Here is a 20,050-nt window from a genome sequence, read left to right as displayed (position 1 = left end):
AAGTATCAACATCCGAACGAAGACTGGAAAGACCTGAGTGTGAGGTTAGCATATCTACTCTCCAGCCAACAGGCTGTGGGTTCGAATCCCTCCGTGGGCATGGATGTTTGTGATTGTCTGTGAAAATACTAGTGGGGTGGTGGGCGGTAGATAGCGTTGGTGGAGATGATGATGGTAACTGCAGTTCGTTGTAGAGTTGGTGGATTGAGTGCTGGAGACAGACAGAGTTGAAGAGTAGGTGCTCTCCCTCGAGAAGTCTTTGGATTCCCTGGAGTTCTCATGTAATAATAAAAATAATAATATTTTTTTATTGATATCTGAAAGCGTTACAAAATTACAATAATCGTCTTTAGTGACATTCCAGCTTCATTTCTACAAAATTCAGCCCTAAGTGCTGCATATGTGATTCAGTATCTAGATTGCATTTCAATTCAAATTTTGATAATAATAATTTTTGCATCTATATTTAAACACGTGTTCTTCTAATATTAACAATAAAGATTACACGGAATTTTTGAATAATGGATAATAATAATAATAATATGATAATGTCTCAGATAAATTACATACATATGATTATTACAGATGATTATTCAGATATTTTTTGCATGTTTAAACATTATGTATCAAATAACAATTTTTCTATTTTCATAGTACAGATTATTTACATATTTACAATTAATGCATATTACACTTGATGCTCTGTACGCAGTTTAAGGCACATTATTTCTTTTCAATGTTTTTTTTTCTTTGGATACAAATTCATATACTTTTTTTTTATTTTTATATCTGTATCTTCATTATTATTATTATACACCGTACTGACTGTTTTGTTACACAATGTTTAGTCTTTGATTATGAGGATTACGTGTGGATGAATGAGGCGATTTAATCCCACCTACTTCGAAGCTTGGGTTAGCTTTTGTGAAGAGAGTGGGATTAGCCTTCACTATTTATGTTGTTATTACTGTTTATGGATGGGATGTAGGCACTGGATGCTGGTGATTTGTGATGTGTATATTAGTGTTAATGGTATATTAACTTTGTTGATATATTTTCCAGAGTTCGTGTTTTCTATGTGTTTTAAATTTCTCGGTAGGTTGTTGAGTAGCGTGGGTATCTCATGTGATCTCACCAAAGAACCATATGAGTTGTTGAAGGGTGTAGGAATGTAGAGAGTTGTTGTGGATTGTGCTATACGATCTGTTGTTTCGATAGGTGATGTTGAAGAAATTCCTTAGTAATATTATGTAATGTTTCAGATTTTTAATGCTCAGGATTCTGTGTATCGCCATGTGCTGGTCGGATGTTGGCTGTTGCATATAAGGTGTCCAAATTACTGTTGACACAATTTTCCCATACAATATTTCTAATTTTGTTAGTTGGCTGTTTGATGTGTTTGCATAGACTATTATACGTGTTATATAATTAATAATAATAATAATAATAAAATCAGTTAACAGAATTCAGAATCAAAAACTGCAAAAATATGTAACAATATAATCAAATCTCTAACCCGCAGTTGTGTTCAATTCGGGCCTTAACCAAACGGCCAAGGAATCGACTAGATACGAGACATGGACATGTATTAAAATGAGAGATGTCCCTAATGTTATATCTGGGAGGCTCACTTTTCCTGTAACTTTTGGAACCTCTGTTGTTCTTTTGTTCCAAATTCGATGAATTTCAATCTCCAAATCTCTACTGCATTTGATCAATTTTATGCCCTTTTTCTAACAGGAGAATGAAACTCTCTCCACACTGTATGCATGTGGTTTCAGGGGCGAATTCTCCAGCCTTGCTGTACAAGCTCATTACTTGAGAAAGAAGTAATAGTTATTTGTTAATAAATGCATGCATTTATTAGAATTCAATTTAGGCTTTTATTTTTGTAGACAGAAGACGTCTTAAGCTTGCGCGGCAATAATTGAGCTTTGCGTTGTGTATCGAAAGCCGATGCTTGCTCGCCTAGTCAAAGCTGCCTTGGCTTGCTCGGTTGTGGGAGCTTCTGGTCCATGCTGCAGCACTGTGATTTCATGCGCGCACATAACCATTTCCTCTCCCTTCACGTCGTCTTAAACACAGGCCATACGCAGTGAAAGTAGCTCTAGCCAGTGAGTTTCAGCCAGCCTTTACAAGTGTGCATGTTGCTTGGGAAAATTCAGTTACAACCAACTTTTTATGACGATGTTATTGACCAGTTCATGAAGAAGAATCGTAGGGTAGAATTTGTATTCAAGTAGCTAAATTGAAAAAGATAGAATATCATTTGTAAAATGAATATTGTATTTGTATGATTAAAGGTACATAAATTTCTAAATATATAGTTTTAAATGGTCAGTAATTCATTATTCCACTAATCAGAGTTCAAGCCCAGCATTCGCCCTTGTGTGTGTTGTTCAGCTACATGATTACTCAGCATATTACGGTCCCCAATATTTGCTGAATATCACTGGAGTGTGCATTTGCTGTCATTATTGATTTTTTCAATGTTCATATTATTACATTCGTTCGTTTCAAATCAACGTGTATCAGACCTATGTCTTTCTTGATGGTGTCCTGCTGAAACCATTGCCAAATCAACAGCCAATATCAAATTGATACTAACAGTATTATTATTATTATTATTATATGCCCATGTGTATCACTAATTATTGCAGCCATCGATGAAGAGGCTGACAAACAAGTTTCTGCCATCTCTTGGTACCTGACCCTAACAAGATATGTTACTGTCTGAAATAATGTGAGTACTACGGTCGATTTTCTTGAGTTTACAGGAGGAAAAACCGAGTTTCCGGGAGGAAAAACCCGCTTGCCTGTGCCAGATTTATTATTATTATTATTTTCACATAATTGATACACAGTCAAAACAAGATATCATATAAATAAAAATTTGACTGGTGATTCAGAAAAATTCAGATTCTACCCAAGAATCTAAGAATAGTCCATCAGGTTGTGTCGTAAAATATGGACTGTTCCAAGTAATGCTGCTTTTTGTAAGTCATATGTGGTCACTTCATTGATTTTTAATTGCTGTAAATAGTTGGACAGCTTCTATGAAGTTGCAAAGATAACTATTGGGATGACTTTGGTGTGTTTAAGTCACAGTCGGCCAAATTCAATTGCCAGATCTCGACATTTAGTAATTTTCCCCAGTCTTTGTTGTTAATGTTGTTATCACTGGGTACTGCAATATCGATAATCCAAACTTGTCGATATTCGATAATTGTGATGTCAGGTCTAGTGTGTTCCAAATGCCGATCAGTTTGTATTCTAAAGTCCCAGAGAATTTTTTCTGTTTCGTTTTCCAATACAGTCTCTATTTTATGCTGCCACCAGTTATCAGAAGTAGGAAATCCGTATTTTTTGCATACATGCTAATGAACTATTTTAGCCACTTGATCATGGCGGTATTTATAGTCAGTTTGAGCTATTTGGCTGCAGGCACTGATTAGATGTTCTACATTCTCATCTTTCTGATCGCATGATCTGCATTTTCTGTTATTATTGATGTTCAGAATTTTTGCTTTGATTGCATTAGTTTGTAATGCCTGCTCTTGAGCTGCTAGAATAAATCTTTCTGTTCCTTTCTTAATGTATCCGTGTTGAAGCCATTGCCATGTCTTGTTCACGTCAATTTTGTCTCAATTATTATTATTATTATTATTACGTGCTACTATAAGGAGTCCTTTGACTCATCGAGGAAGGTCCTACCACATCATGTCAAGAACTATCCAACATTTGTTCAGTATCTATCATACTTCGCTTTGAACCCATTATCAGTCATGGCACCCGCAACAGGCTTCGGCAACCTATTCCACTCATTCACCACTCCCTAAGCAAAAACCTAGTTCTAACACCATTGTTAACTACACTCTTACTCAGTTTTCAAGGATGGCCCCTAATTCTCCCATCACCAAACCTGATCTGAAAATTTTCCTCTGAATTAATCTTATAAAATCCCTTCAGTATCTCTCAGTCATCTCACCTCTTCCCCCTATCAACCAGTTTCTGTATCACACAAATCTTCAACCTGTTCTCGTAAGGCTCATACCATAGACCTGTTACCATCTCGCCTCCAGATCCTCTCCACCCCCATCACCAAGAAACCCTGAAACTCAGATCTGAACACTGTAGTCAAGATGGGTCTAATCAATGCTAAATAAAGAGGAATAATAACTTGCTTGTCTCTACTCGTCAAAGTATTCTTCAGTAACCAAGTAATCTGATGAGCTGCATTATGCACTATGGCTATGTTCCCTATACACTTTAACTTCTCTCCACCAATACTCCCAAGTCTCTGGCTTCATCAATTTCCTGGAGTACAGTTCCACCAATGTGATACAGCTAGTAATCTTTTCACCCCAAAATACATAGCCTTACACTTTGCCACATTAAACTGATATCCATTCTCCTTTGCCCAGTCTGCTAATCTATCCAAATCATTCTGAAAAATTTTGATATCATCTGTAACTATAGCTCTTTGCATCATCAGCTAACAACTGAACAATTCCTCTCAGTTCCATTTCTCTATTGTTAATGTACAAATTAAACAGTAGCAGTCCCAGAACCCTGCGGCCGCCACTAGTCAGAGGCTTTCTTTTTGACTCTGCTCCTAAATAAACTACTTAATAGCATGACCTATCCCTCACAAAAACCCTCCTGACCTCATACAGTATCCTATTTCCATCTACCCATTCCCGTATTTTGCTTTTGACCAACTTCTCCAATAATTTGACAACAACTCCTTATATGCTGATTGATCTGTAATTTTCTACACCAGTCCTTTATGCAATGAAACTATTTCCTCTCTTTCCAGCCCCTTGGGACTGACCCAGAGCTGAGACTTAGATTAAACAATATGGTTTAATAGTCGCCGCTTCACGTAAAATTCGCGCCGGTATATCATCCAATTTCACAGCTGTTTTCACATTAAGGTTCTGTAATATGCTATGCACCTCGATTTCATTTACGTCAGCTCCCATATAAGCCTTTGGCTCTCTCGCTCCTGCGCATCACCACCTGGATGATTTACTCTTGCAAAGTGTTCATTTAGTAATTCTACTATTTCGACTGATTCAATTACCTCCCTACCATCCGCATTCATTGAAATCATTTTGCCATAAACATTCTTTCTTTTACTTGTAGCATATCGAAAGTATCGTTCGGGGCTATCTTTATCCTTCATTGCTAAGTTCCTTTCATACGCTGCTTTTGCCTTTGTTACCACATTAGTTTCCCTTATGACTTGTGCCTTATACTGTTAGTGTGCCTGCTGGTCAACTTTTTCCTTAAATTCCCTCCACAATTTTTTTTTCAGCTTCAGCTTAATGACGACATTCATTCATTTAACTCCCACTTGATTTACTCTGCAGGTATGAAATCTGCCATCACCTTCCTCAAACACTTCTTTACCGCTTCTCATGCGCTATCGGTATCAAGCACTTGCAGTTTATATGCCATGGCACCAATCCAAGCAATCTTCTAAGCTTGTCATATTTACCAGCCCTAAAATTCCTTATACTCTCTCCCTCTGCAGTTCTGATTAAGCTGTATGTAATTTTGTAAATATAGTTGAATAATTTCTATCATAAAATTTTAGTATAACATTATCTGTACATGCTTTTAAAATAACTTCTGTGTTATAAGGACAACAGCTGAATTCGTTGAAAAAATTCCAAGTAAGATGCGAACTTTTCAAATTGTAACAATATTAACATTACTACACAATACTGTGTGGTTATGAAATTTGAATTGGTACATTAGATATATCAATGAAATATAAATGACTGAAGTATGTAAGGTGACTGTAGGAAATGCGTTTTCCTCAGTAGCGCTAGTCGATCTGAAGACATAAGTTCAATTATAGTGAAATAGTAAAGTTTTTTTTTATAAAAAATACTTTCTACGATCTGTTTCCAAGTTAGATTGTTTTCTTTTTTCTCCCGAAAACTCGAATTTTTAATTCCACATCACAACAAAATCTTCTCTAGAATTCACACTATTACAGACAACAATACAAATAATAGAGCTAAGGGGCCATGAGATAGTGGCAGTTGTCTGCCATACTGATCTCTCTCTCCTATAAAGCTTTGGTTCATTGATAGCCTATGTTCGCTAGATGGAAACTGATTGCCCATCATATCTTCCAAAAGTTAGGGCAAAGGGAATTTTCCTGTTTCCTTTGGAGAATAGGAGTTAGAGAATTTATTTCATTTATTTGAAATATGAAAAATTCATCATCATCATATTTCTGCCATGTCCCCTCAAGGGGGTGCACAGGATATGATAACCGTGACTGCTTTTGATGCTAATCTGTTACTTGTCAAGACTTCAACATTATCAGATCTCATATTTCTATCATCCAAGAAACTTTGTACCGTATCAATCCACCTATATCTTCGTCTTCCTCTGGGTCGTTTTCCTGCCAACCTGGCAGAGAAAGCTTGTTTTATTAATCTTTCTTCGCCCATTCTGTTTAAGTAACTATACCGCTTGAGATTAGCTCTGCTAACGCATTCCTGGATGCTGACAATGTCAAGTTCTTTCCTAATATCCTCGTTTTTAATATGATATTGTCATTGCTACCATGCGTTCACGACTCTAATCTTTCTCAGGACTCTCATAACTGCAGTCTCTAGTCTTTGATAGTGTTTTACTTCTCACCCAGCTCTCAGATCCATAAATTAAAATTGGTTTGAACATTCTCTTGTATACAGCTAATTTAGTGTTCCGACTAATTTCTCTCTTATTCCATTTCAATTTGTTCATTTGATTTAGTACCATACCAGCTTTGTTGATTCTGTTATCGATTTCTATATTCAATTTACCATCTTCACTAAACATCGTGCCAAAGTAGCTGAAATGTTTTACTTGTTTATTGTTGATCTTCATACCATATCTATTACAACAGTTTTCAATTTAGTCAGGGAATCTTGCAGACTTGTAGCGGATTTATTTAGAAGTATAACATCGTCCATAAAGCAAAGAGCTCACATCAACATCTCCAATTTTGATATCATGTTTAATACCACTTCCTTCATAATGTGATCAATATAGATAATGAATAACAGAGGGAATAATGTACATCCTTGTCTCACACCAGATTTAACATTAAACCATCTTCCTGTACCTCCTTCAATTCTAACTGCTGACTTACAACTCAAACAAAGACAAAGTATTGCTTGATATAATGCCCCATTGACACCATTAAGTGTAGCGTATTTAATAGCTTCTCTCGTGGCACCTTGTCATATGCCTTTTTCAGATTGACAAAACGTAAATACAGATCTTTGTTATATTCCCATGATTTCTCAACTATTTGTTGCAAAGGGAAGATCTGATCCTGACAGCCTCTATTTGGCCTGAATCCAGCTTGTTCATCACCAAGCTTTTCTTCCACAATTCTTCTCAACCTTTTCTCAAGTATACTCGCATATATCTTACCAGGAACACTCTGTAATTCTCACATTCAGTTTTATTTTCCTTTTTATATATGGGTACTATGAGAGCTTTACTCCAATCATCGGGAATTCGTCCCTCTGTCCAGGACATCTGAACTATGCAGTGCAGCCACTGTAAGACTTTTATACCACCATGCTTCTGCATTTCTAGTCGAATATCTTCTACTCCTGCTGTCTTTGATGGCTTTTCTATTTCAAGTATGGAGGTGAATTCCAGACTGTATGCCTGTTGAACGTTTGTTTACCACTGTGCTATCACTGCTTGATTCATTTAGCAAGTTTTCGCAGTAATTACTTCAAACTTCAAGGATATATTTTTCTCCCATTTTCATGTCATCTTTATCATCTCTAACTCCTTTTACAGCACTACTTTCTCCATTACTAAGCTTCTTCAACAACCTCCAGAATATTTTGCCACCTTCTTGATGTTTATTTTGTATAAGTTTTAAAAGAGGTATACTGTGAGTATACATATCGATACAAAATTAATAACGGAAAAAAACTCACGCACAAAGATTATTTAATAGTATAATTTTCGCCTGTGTGTCACAGGCATCTTCAGTACATTAAGCTCATATTAAACAGCTACTTAGTTGGCGCTTTTAGGAATTGTCAGTTATTGTTTAATTTGAGCTTAATGTACTGAAGATGCCTGTGACACACAGTCGAAAATTATACTATTAAATAATCTTTGTAAGTGAGTTTTTTCCGTTATTAATTTTGTATCGATTTATTTTGTATGTTTTTGCCAAAGTCCTCCCATCACTTTTGTTTAATCAGTTTTACACAGTGTTTAATTTTTTTACATTTGTCTCTGTATTCTCTAAGAGCACAAGCTGACTCATTTGCCAGGAACTTTTGATATGCTTTCTTCTTTTCCTTCACTGCCTCTTTAACTTCCTGTGTCTACCATGGAGATCCGATATTTCTATCCATGCACACAACCTCGCCACATGCCTCTCTCTGGCTGAATTAATCAGTGTTTTCTTCATGGCTTGCCACTGAATCTCTAATGTTTGGTTCCTGCTCTCAAACTCTTTCTTTTTTTCTTGAATAATCTTTGTGTATTTTAGTCTACAGTTCACATCTGAGAGCTGCTGAACTTATATTCGCTTTAAAACTTTCTTACATGTTATTCTTTTTAATATGAAATTCAATTTTATCCTGCTCAAGAATAAATAGTGATCACTTCCAATTTCAAATCCTCTGTACAGTCTGGTGTCCTGCACCAGGGAGAAAAACCACTATGAACAATAATATAGGCAATGAGACTTTTCTTATTCCTTGTGTCTTCTCTCTATGTGAATTTCTGTACATTTTTAACTTTGAACATTATGTTAGTAATAACCAGTCCCGGTTCTGACCAGAAATCCAACAGGTATTTGCCATTATTATTAGCTTTGTTCTTTACCCCAAATTTTTCTAAAATATTTTTGTATGTTTGACAATCATTTCCTACTCTGCTATTTAGATCCCTAACAAGGACCAACTTTTGCCTTTTAATTGTGTCAGTTTCTCTCTAAAGCCTCAAAAAATTCCTCCACTTCTACCTTAGTAGAACCTTTTGTGGGACACAAATAAGTCTCATTGCTCAGTTCCCATTCTCATATTTGCCCACATCACTCTACTTGAGACTGCCTGCCATTCAATAAGATTAGCCTCGTATTTAGTGTTGAAGACCATAGCTACTCCTTCTTTTCCTTGATTGTTATTGCCTAAATATAACATTTTGTATTTACTGCTCAGAAAGATCTCACCAGTTTTTTTCTTTTTTGTTTCAGTCACCACTATTATGTCTATCTGGTACTTATCTAATTCCTTTGCTAGCTCCATTTCTTTGCCATTCAGGATTCTTATGTTGATAATACCAATCTTTAACTGTGGTGATGTTGAGTTGGGGTGTGTTTTCAGATTTGTTCCAGTAGCTGACTTTTCGCTGTTTGCTCTGGTTCCCTGGCGAAAACAATGGGGGGGGGGGCCTTGTTTAACCCGGCGACTCCCCAGCTGGCATGAAATATGGTCATGTTGTACCATCATTTTGTATTTTGGTTTAAACCAATAAGAGTACAATTTGATCGTTTAAATCCCAAAGTGACAACCGATCATCGTTCGTTTAGTATCCAGGTAGATACCCAACAGGGTACATCACAAGAAGGTGAGAATTGGAAATCATTGGACGGAAAGCCGACAGGTCAGAAGCCCTGGTCGGCTCTCCGCATTATTTTAAAAGCTATGTGGCGGTCTCATCTCAGTTATATTGCTTTGACCCTTAAGCATACCCATATGAAAAATTGTATACATTAAATTAGATATGTTCCATCCGAGCGCACTCTACAGTTAAAGAGTAACAGATGCTTGCGAAAAACATTTACTCAAGAACCAGTGATATCTTAGAAGTTACAGATGTACTCACAAATTGGAAATAATTGAATATGTACATTTTATAGATTAAATTTATGCACACGATTGCCAATAATAAATATCTAACTGCCCTTTATAACATAACACATGCTTGTGAAAAACATTTTACGTAGAACCAATGAAATTCCAGAAGTTTGTTTAGGTTTCGAGATTAAACCGATTTTTGGCTTTGAACTGCATCGCGCGGAGTTTATATGTTTCATTAGTGATGCATGTTTAAGTATTTGTTTTTAAAAACATTGATACCATATTCGATGTACGTTTTAGTTACGATAAAAGTTTATTGCAATCATTAAGTATACCAAATGTGTCATATCTTTATTTCAGGTGCAAACAAATATAAATAGGTATGCGTTTCATTAAAACCATATTTAATGTGACTTCACGAGTTCAACTGTTCATTTTTTTTTTGGTGATATATACAAGTTGGCGGTAGTGTTAACTATCAGCCACGTTTAAGAACTAAGAGAATTTTTTTGTGTTTAGTTGCGTGTGAAATACCAACACGACGCTGCTTGTTGTAGTTTATTAAACTGATATGTTCAACATAAAACAAATGAAAGAAAATAAACAAGATGCTGACGGCGGGGGGGGTTTACAAAGTATATTACTGGGCTTGTAGCTTAACTTTAGTATACGGGAAAATAATAATTTTTGAGGATATAAATAGTAAAAGTTTATTTTACTTTTGCATCCATTTCCTCTATTGTTTCACTCTTGTGTAATTTCTGTATCGTTTAACACATTAGAAGTCCTTTTAAATGACTATTAAACCAGGTTTTAAGGATGTTGAGACTAAATGCATAATTTCAAATGATCACCAAGTGCTTCATTTCTTAAATACTATTATGGTAGTTTTTCATCAGATGTATTTTTGTTATGAAGATAGGATTCTGTGTGTGTATATATATATATATGTACACACACACACACTTAAATATATATACACACACTTAATACCCACGTAATATATATATATATATTAGATGAGTCTTTGGATTCCTTGGAGGTGTCACGTAATAATATATCTTAAGTAAGTGGATGTCTTATTTTTATAATGTACTTATATTTTATGAAAAGTGAATGCTGTCTTGGAATGAGAAGTGTATTATTATTATTTACATTGATTCTATACATGAAAGGCAAAAATATCATAGCTTTATGTGTGGTACATGTGAAGACTGAGAGAGACGTTTATTGACATTTTTCTTGAAGAGTTACAGGTTGTAGTTGTTTGGGAATACTTAATAAGAAAGGTTCTTCCAGATGATAGAAGTAGGTGGAAACAAAAAAGAAAGAGCAGAATCTGATTTGGTGTGTTTACAGTTATACTGTGAAGAAATGCTGGGCAGCAGCTGCTGCTGATCTTGTTAGAAAGTGGAGGGATGATGGTTGCCAGTTCAGCGACCGTGGAAGTACATGTAGAACAGACACCGAGCTGACATTGTGTCAGTGCGATAGAGGTTGATGTGAATTAATAAGGTAGGAATCATCTGTGTGAATTGCTCTCTTCTGGAGAGCGTGGAGAATTTTTAGTAATATTTTAGGTGCACCCCTAAAATATTACAAACAAGTATTCTAAGGATGGGTAAATTTTGAATTTGTATAGAGCTAGCTGGATTGGTGAAAAATAGAATCTTGAGCAGAAGAGAATACTTGTTTTTTTTAGATGCCGAATAAGTCATTAACATGATGTGTTTGTGTCCAGAGAAGCTAGAGATAAAATGTCAGTCTAAGCAGAAAGAGAGATCTGATTCTGTCTGTTAATTTGTATATTACTAAGGACAAGGGTAAGTGAGCTCCATACAGAGAGACAGAGTAAAGGCAGGACTGCATTTTGATAGCATTGAAGGTGAAGAGGATGTTCTCACCCCATTGAAGAATGCTATGTAGATCACTGTTTAAAACAACTGTTTTTATGTTGCTCCCACCCATGAAAGGTTATTTTGAAAACCTATATTGCATTTTATACTGTGGGTGGGCTAAGGATTTTTTCTATTTTTATCAATTTTTACGTATATTTTTTGTATATTCATTTATGTATTTATTTTTTAAATAGTCTTGAAACTCTGCTCTAGAGACGAAACATGGAATTTTTTCCAGCCACTTCAGGCCTCTGATAAGCGGAGAGGTGGTCTCACACACCAGGTGATGACATTCATCTTCAATCTAAAGACAATCACAAGCATCCATGCTTGTGGCAGGATTTGAAACCACAGCCTGCCTGTTGGAGAGCTGGTATAATGGTTGGTGTCATATAGTAATGACCAGGGAAAGGAATGAGTAGCTATAGTATTCAACACTAAACACGAGGATAATATCTTAAATGACAGCCTTATTAAACTTGACAAGAAATTATATTGTTCTTTTAATCCTATACCCAAGCATAAGTATCAAGTAACCTAATGACTGGTTTACTTGTGTGTGTGTATAACTGAATGTGAGAATTACAGAGGTACTTCCCAACTGAGTGTTCTTGGCAAGATCTATGCAAGCATACTTGAGAAACGGTTGAGAAGAATTGTGGAAGAAAAGCTTGGTGAAGAACAAGCTGGATTCAGGCCAAATAGAGGCTGTCAGGATCAGATCTTCACTTTACAACAAATAGTTTAGAAAGCATGGGAATATAACAAAGATCTGTATTTAAGTTTGTCAATGTGGAAAAGGCATATGACAAGTTGCCAAGAGAGAAGCTATTCAATACACTACAGTTATATGGTGTCAATGGCGCATTACATCAAGCAATACTTAAGTCAGCAATTAGAATTGAAGGAAGTACAGGAAGATGGTTTAATATTAAATCTGGTGTGAGACAAGATTTAACATTATCTCCTCTGTTATTCATTATCTATATGAATCACATTATGAAGGAAAGTGGTATTAAACATGATATCAGAATTGGAGATGTTAATGTCAGCTCTTTGCTTTATGCGGATGATGTTATACTTCTAAATAAATCTGCTACAAGTTTGCAAGAGTCCCTGACTAAATTGAATAACTGTTGTAATAGATATGGTATGAAGTTGAGCATTAAAAAGACAAAGACAACGAAAATAGGTAGAATTGTTGAAAATGTCAACTGTGTTGTGAATGGGGAACCTGTGGAACAAGTAAATCATTTCAGCTACTTTGGCACGATTTTTAGTGAAGATGGTAAATTAAATATGGAAATAGACAACAGAATCAACAAAGCTGGTATGGTAGGAAGTCAATTGAATAAATTCATATGGAATAAGAGAGAAATTAGTCGGAACACTAAATTAGCTGTATACAAGACAGTGTTCAAACCAGTTTTAACTTATGGATCTGAGAGCTGGGTCAGAAGGAAAACGCTTGACCAAAGACTAGAGACCGCAGATATGAGAGTCCTGAGGAAGATTAGAGGCGTGAACAGATGGCATCAATGGCAATATCATATTAAAAATGAGGATATTATGAAAGAACTTGACATTGTCGGCATCCAGGAGTGCATTAGCAGAGCTAATCTCAGGTGGTATGGTCACTTAAACAGAATGGGCGAGGAAAGATTAGCAAAACAAGTGTTCTCTGCCAGGTTGGCAGGAAAACGACCCAGAGGAAGACCAAGATATAGGTGGATTGATACGGTACAAAGTGCCTTAGACAATAGAAATATAAGATCTGATAATGATAATATTGGAGTCTTGACAAGTAACAGACTGATTTGGAGAAAAATTGTAGATAGGAAGTTAGTAATGATGTAAATTTTTCATGTAGTACTATCATATCCTGTACACTGCTTGAGGGTACATATCAGGAATTTGATGATAATGTGTGTGTGTGTGTGTGTGTGTGTATACATACATACATACATACATACATACAGCAATCCCTCGATTAATGCGTTCTTTAAAACAGCCACACTAATCGAATATAATAACTTATGGGAAAAAGTATAATTGGTTCCTCAAATTTCTTTTCTGACCCTTATTTTTTTATAAAAGAATTAGGGTATATCTCAGGGCCTAGTTAAAGGAAAACCATGAAGCTAATAGACAATAAAACATATTCAGAATATCAATTTATTATTCTACTTCTTAACAAAGAATTGAGCTAAAGTCGTTTGGTGGGCATTCTGTTTCTTGCATACAACTGACGGTATGACCCTATTGCCTCTTCTATTCTTCTGCAAATTTTACTGGTTCTCTCTTCATCAGGGCTAGCCTCTAAGCATTGCTGCTTAAAAACTTCGATTGTACGAACATTTTTAAATTGTTTCTATGAAATCTCTTTGGGCTCGTCAGCAATTAAATTTTCTTCATATTCTTCAGTATCTTCCTGCTGTGCATCTAAATTTTACAGGGCAGAATCGCCCAATTTCTCAGAATGAGGTTTAATTAACTTAGATTCATTTGAAAAGCCTCTAAAATTATTTTACATAGTGTGGAAGAATGTGATTCCAAAAGGCTTGCATTATTGCCAGCAGAAATGTCATTCAACTTTGAGACTTTATAACCAGCTTGAGATTTCTCTGATTTGGCCAGAAAAGTTTTGGAAGGCATTCGCTTCCAAAAAAAAGGCCGCTTTCATCGACATTAAATGTTTGTTAGTCACAATAGTCCCCCCCCCCCCCTTCTTCCACAATTTTCTTTGAAATCTCTGGATAATTTGTGACCATCTCGTTATCTGCACTTGCAGCTTTGCCTGTGATTCAAACATTATGTTGGCTATTTCTCTTTTTTGAAATGCTCAAACCACACCAGCACTATTGTGGAATTCTTCTTCTTTTCCATCATTGATAGCTCTTTCTTTCAAGGTTGCAAAAAGAATTAATGCTTTTGATTTAATAAAGTCAGTGTTTTAGCGGAATCCGTTTTTGGTTACAATCTTCGATCCACGTAGAAGAAGTTTCTCCAATTCAATCATTATAATACTTTGATTTCGAGTGCATGCATGATGAGCTTGAAGCTGTCTTACCTTTCTCTTTGTATTCAGCAACTTTGCTTAAAATTGCTCTTATAGTTGATTCACCCATTTTTGTGTTCTTGTCCTATCTTTGCTCTGGACTCGCCTTGTTCATTTTTCTTTATTATTCCAATTTTTTCTTCCAATGAGATTACTTTTCGAATTATTTTCACACTTCTACTTTTTTGCTCACTAATTCTTTTACTCATGATGAAAGGCTGGGAAAATACTTTAAATTAAAAAATTAAGGAAAACAGTTGCAAAGGAGGGACAAGATATGATCATCAAAAGGCTCTGTAATTAGTAGATGAATTACATTTTGGCAGTAAATTTGGAACACAATGTACATGGAAATAATGTAGTATGCCATTAAAATTCACTTTGTGAAATGTTTTAAATCGGTAACTAAATTATTTCATCCTGGTTAGTGATTCTTTAAAATAGTTAGCCATAAAAAAATGTATAGATCAAAAATTTTGTAAATCTGTAACATTTATTTTTAAGATGTATATAGGTGCACTAATCGAATTTGGGTATAGAAAAAAAATGATGCACTAATCAGGGGTGCATTAATCGAGGGATTGCTGTATATATATATAAAGGCTGTTGACTTCACATCAGTTGCATTAGTACATTAGTAGAGTGCAAGAGTGATGTGGGCAGACATCAAAATGGAGAGTTGGACATTGAGACGTATTTGTGCCTGTGATCCCACCAAGAAGGCACTTGACATAAAGAAGGGAAAGTTGGTCCTTGTTGGAGATCTGAATAGCAGTGTAGGAAATGAAATGAACACCAAACATTGTAGAAATGTTGTGAGAAAATTTGGAACCATTAACAATTCTATATACAAACTGCTGAACACTGTTCACACATTTGGTTGGTGTCTCAAATAACCTAAAAATATTTGATTTAGTACAGAAGAGAGCACTTGCATTGATTAATGATCTGTTTTTCACATAATGTTCAGTTTTCTTCTATTTATGTATTCTACAATTATTTACACAGTCACTGTCCATCAGAAATCCGATTATTTCCTCCTCCCCTCCTCTAATTTGTTAAAACAGGTGAAGCTACTGTTCACATTTTTCAAAGTTCAGCCCGAATTTGGAACACTGTTTTTGGAATAGTATTCTCTCTCTCTTATGCATTGCCTAAATGCAATATTCCAGTCTTTAAATCCTCTTTAATGGGTTTCTTTTTTTTCCCCCTTCAACTTTTTTCCAATCCATTGTATAATTCTACTGGTTGAACTACTGCTCTTGTATGAGATTACCATTTCTGTTTTCCGCCTTAATGTTATGCCTAGTGGCCTGCCAAGTAACTTGGCTTCTTTGATATCTAATTAATGCACTGATAGGGTAGTTAATACATTGTGTGGATTATGGCTGTCAGTTACATGTTTACTTATGGCCAGTTTGCTTGTTTAGTAAGATAAAAAATGATTTTCCAGGAGGAAGAAAACTGCCCCTCCATATGAGACTAGCTAACTCACCTTCATTTGAAAAGCCCGTGATAAATGCTCTTCATGTCCTGAATGGAATTCAAATCCAGATCTTTCCATCCGAAGGGCATCATCAGAACCAATTGAGCTATGAGGCTGTATGGAATTATGAAGCCTTACATATTCCAAGTAAACAATTCAAAAATTTTTCTTTAGAATTTCACTAATATACAATTTGTTTCTTAAAGTATCTTTTTGATGTTTTATCTACTGCTAAATGTTCAACATCTCATGAGGAGTCTTATTCTGTAAATTCTGCAGCAAAAATTCACGATATCAAGAGTAATGCTGAAACCCTTCATCTTTCATTCCTTTTCTTCCCATTCCATTACATTTTTTTTATGTTCAGAAGAATACAGGGAATTATTAACATGACAGTAGTAATAGTTCTGTATTTCTCTGAGAGACATGTTATTTGGAAATTTTTAAGTCAAAGAAGTTGCATTAAGAAAAAGCACTAAAATAACATTCATGTACGAAGAAATTTTTTTATTTTTCATCAGTACTTGACAAACTAGCCTTCACTTCATTATTGATTACTTTCCATGCTTCTTAGTGTTATTTAGTAACTCCATATCTTGAGTTTGTTGTTTATTCAAAAATACATTGTAATTCTATAGAATATATTATATGTGGCTAGTAGGGGTGTGAGGACTAGTTTTTTGCTTGGAGAGTTGTGAATGAGCGGAATGTGTTGCCAGTCAGTTGTGAGTGCTTTGTCTGCTAATGAGTTCAAGGAAAGGTATGATAGATTGTGTGGATAGATTGGGTCTCCCGCAATGAGTCTTTGGACACCATGGAGGGTCCGAAGACTCATTGTGAACCCGTATATTAATAATAATTTTATTTATATACAGTTTGGTTGAACCATATTTAAACTGAGCTTGGTTTATTGCAAAAAAGTCTGCCACACAGCATTAATAGAAAATCCGTGCTTTATGAACTTTCAGTATATTTCACTTTGCTCTAGCATGTTATGCTTAATATCTTATCATAGAAGTAACAAGTAAACCTTGCTTTATATAAACCTAGTCAATGCTCTGACAGGGCAATCAGTCTTATCTGTGTAGGCAGCTGCATTTGTCAGTTGTATTCTCAAGCTAACTTGTTTGTTCTTTAGGATGAAAAAAAATCTGAGTTTTCAGAAAGAAAAACCCTGTCACCACTGTATGAGACTGGCTGAATCTACTATCAATTCCTGCTATGTATCTTCAAGGTTATCATACTCTTAATTTCTTGATATATACCCTCAAGGAGTATACAAAATATTATGACAGCACTTCATGATTAAATACATTTAATATATTTAATTCCTGTCAACAATTTTTGCCCAAATTAATCTATTACTTATCAGCACTCCAGCATTGTGATATCTTATATTTCTGCTTTCTACGACACTTCTGACTGCAACAATACATCTAGATGTTGGTGTTTTGGGTCTTTTTCTTGCTGTAGAGTGGCCAACTGATAGGTATCAGAATGTGGTGTATGGAGATGCTTAGTTTAAGAGGAGGATAACCAGTGATGTACCACAGAATTCTGTACTTGGACTCTTGTTCCATTTGTTTATTAATAATATTAGGAATGGTCTAGAGAGTGATATCCAGTTATTTATTAATGTGATTTTGGAAAAGTATTATTATTATTTGACACCTCCAGGGAGTCCAAAGACTCATTGAGATAGAGTATGCCAACTGCATCGAACGATTTGAGCCCCTTCCAACTACTAACCATGCTCAAACTGCTTAACTTTTTGCATGAGCCATTAGTAGCAGAGGCTCTACTAATTGGCCAACCTTTGCTGGCAAGTATCATTGGCAAATAACTGGAGAATATCTGATATGAAATCCCTGCAAGTTGACTTGAACAGACTGGTTTGTGGGCAAATGATGAGTGTCAATTCATTGATGCCAGATGTCAAGTTATGCAATGCATTTTGAACAGAGGACATTGCAGACAGAATTTCTATTAATGAAAATTTGCTGAAACAGAGGACATTGCAGACAGAATTTCTATTAATGAAAATTTGCTGAAAGTTGTCAGTGAATCTAGAAACCTGGCGGTTATAGTGGACAGGGAGTTTAAAGTTTAGGGACCACATCACTAAGATGGTTAAGTCATTAGGCTAAATAACTGCACTGTTTAAGAGATACTTATGAAAAAATGAAATTATTCACCCACTTTACAAGATTGTGGTAAGATTACATTCTGACTGCTGTGTTGAGAGGAGATAATTGAAATGATCTAGCAGAGATTAACCATAATGGGTTCTGGCCTGTGGAATTGGGAATGATGAAGAGGGAGGAGATATGATAGAAACATGTAAGTTGGTAAGGGAGAATCTTACAGTAATAGACACAAGTGAGATTTTACAACCGATGACAGGTGTGGGGGACTCAGTTCTTTTTGCTCTATGTAGAATAAGCTGCTATTGTGTTTTTAGTGATTGACTAAAAGCAGCCCTTTCTCAATGAATCCTTGGACTCACTGAAGGAGCCCTCATGATAATAATTTAAATAGTTGTTGATGAGTTACAAAATAGCTGTAATATAGCATAAAACTCAATGTGAGAAGGTCGATATTGTTTAGTTACAACTGTAGTATACAACTTATAGGGTGGGAGAGAAGAAAGAAAGAATATTAAGATGCCTTAAAATTTCAACAGAATGTGAATCATTGTAGTTAAATAAGAATTATTACACTATTATTATGATACTTCACATGCATTAGCTTCATATAATGTTTACAATTTCAGTTCAAATTCTGAAAAAAAAAATTTCTAAAAATCTTGCAGTCCCATTCATTCTGCATGTATCCAAGAAGAGTAAATATGAGCAGCAATCCGAATAGCAGTGTGAAACGCAAAATCAAAAAGAAACCAACCTTGGTACTTTGCCGAAGGCCAGTAATAAGTTCACATGATCGCAGTCATCGATCATTACTTTCACATTCTCTCTCTGGATGTAAGTATGGTATTATTTTTGATTAAATGAAAATAATGTTTTCATTTAAATGTTTTAGATTTTGTTTGCTATTTAGAAATTAATTTAATTTTTATTTAATTTAACTCATATTTACTTAGAATATTAACAAATAATCATCGATCAAATGATAGTGCAAAATATTATTGGGTTATTTACAATGATTAAATTATGCTATAACAATAATTTTTGCCTAAAATATTTCTTTTGGCAACAGGAATCCATACCAAATGTAACTTTAGAAGTTTATGCATTAATCAAAAAAATAAAAATGTTTCTATTATTAAGTATAATTTTAGATTCATATGGTGCTTGTTATAGTTCTCCCCACCCACACAACACACACACCAAAACTGCTGTTGCTCTAACCAGATCAATTGTGTTGTTTTTGTTCAATATGTAAATAATCAAAGAATAAGAGGAGATGCAAAGGAGACAATGAATGTGAAAAAAGCACAAGCATCCTATTCAAGGTTGAAAATTAAGTAAGATGATTGTGTTTCATTTGTTATGCATACTGGATAGCACAGTGGTGTTAGCTACCATGCTGTCCGGTATACAACACGGTAGTATTGTATCTTTCAGCCTACCTTTTTAAAACTTTTGTACACATTGTCTTTTCAATGTGATACTTAATTTTATCCTGCTCAAAAGTAAATTAGTACTTTACTTTGTATTTCAAATCCCCTCTACAGTAATCATTTTTTGTTTCAAATTTTCTATACAATTTGATATCTTGAATCATTGTGATCAAATCA

At 35.1% G+C, this 20,050-nt stretch overlaps 1 protein-coding gene across 4 annotated transcripts in view; it reads left to right on the top strand.

Moving 5' to 3' along the window:
* LOC150105513 (uncharacterized) overlaps positions 1-20,050 on the top strand; it is a 121,854-nt gene that overhangs the window by 12,290 nt on the left and 89,514 nt on the right. Inside the window, exons 1-2 of one of the 4 annotated variants that reach the window (XM_090394859.1) lie at positions 10,073-10,231; positions 19,106-19,274. In XM_090394859.1, coding sequence (XP_090250985.1) covers positions 19,121-19,274 — 154 coding nt within the window. In that variant the 5' untranslated portion in view covers positions 10,073-10,231; positions 19,106-19,120. Of the gene's footprint in view, positions 1-10,072; positions 10,232-10,669; positions 10,918-19,105; positions 19,275-20,050 lie in introns of those variants that run through there. The other 3 variants (XM_090394862.1, XM_090394861.1, XM_090394860.1) reach the window with 3 other exon arrangements.

Source organism: Typopeltis vanoorti, chromosome 6, assembly GCF_054136105.1.
Source record: "Typopeltis vanoorti isolate ZY-2024b chromosome 6, IOZ_Tvanoo_1.0, whole genome shotgun sequence".
Classification (NCBI taxonomy): Eukaryota; Metazoa; Arthropoda; class Arachnida; order Uropygi; family Thelyphonidae; genus Typopeltis; species Typopeltis vanoorti.
Note: the sequence above shows the minus strand (reverse complement) of the source record. Positions and strands in the feature narration are given on the sequence as shown.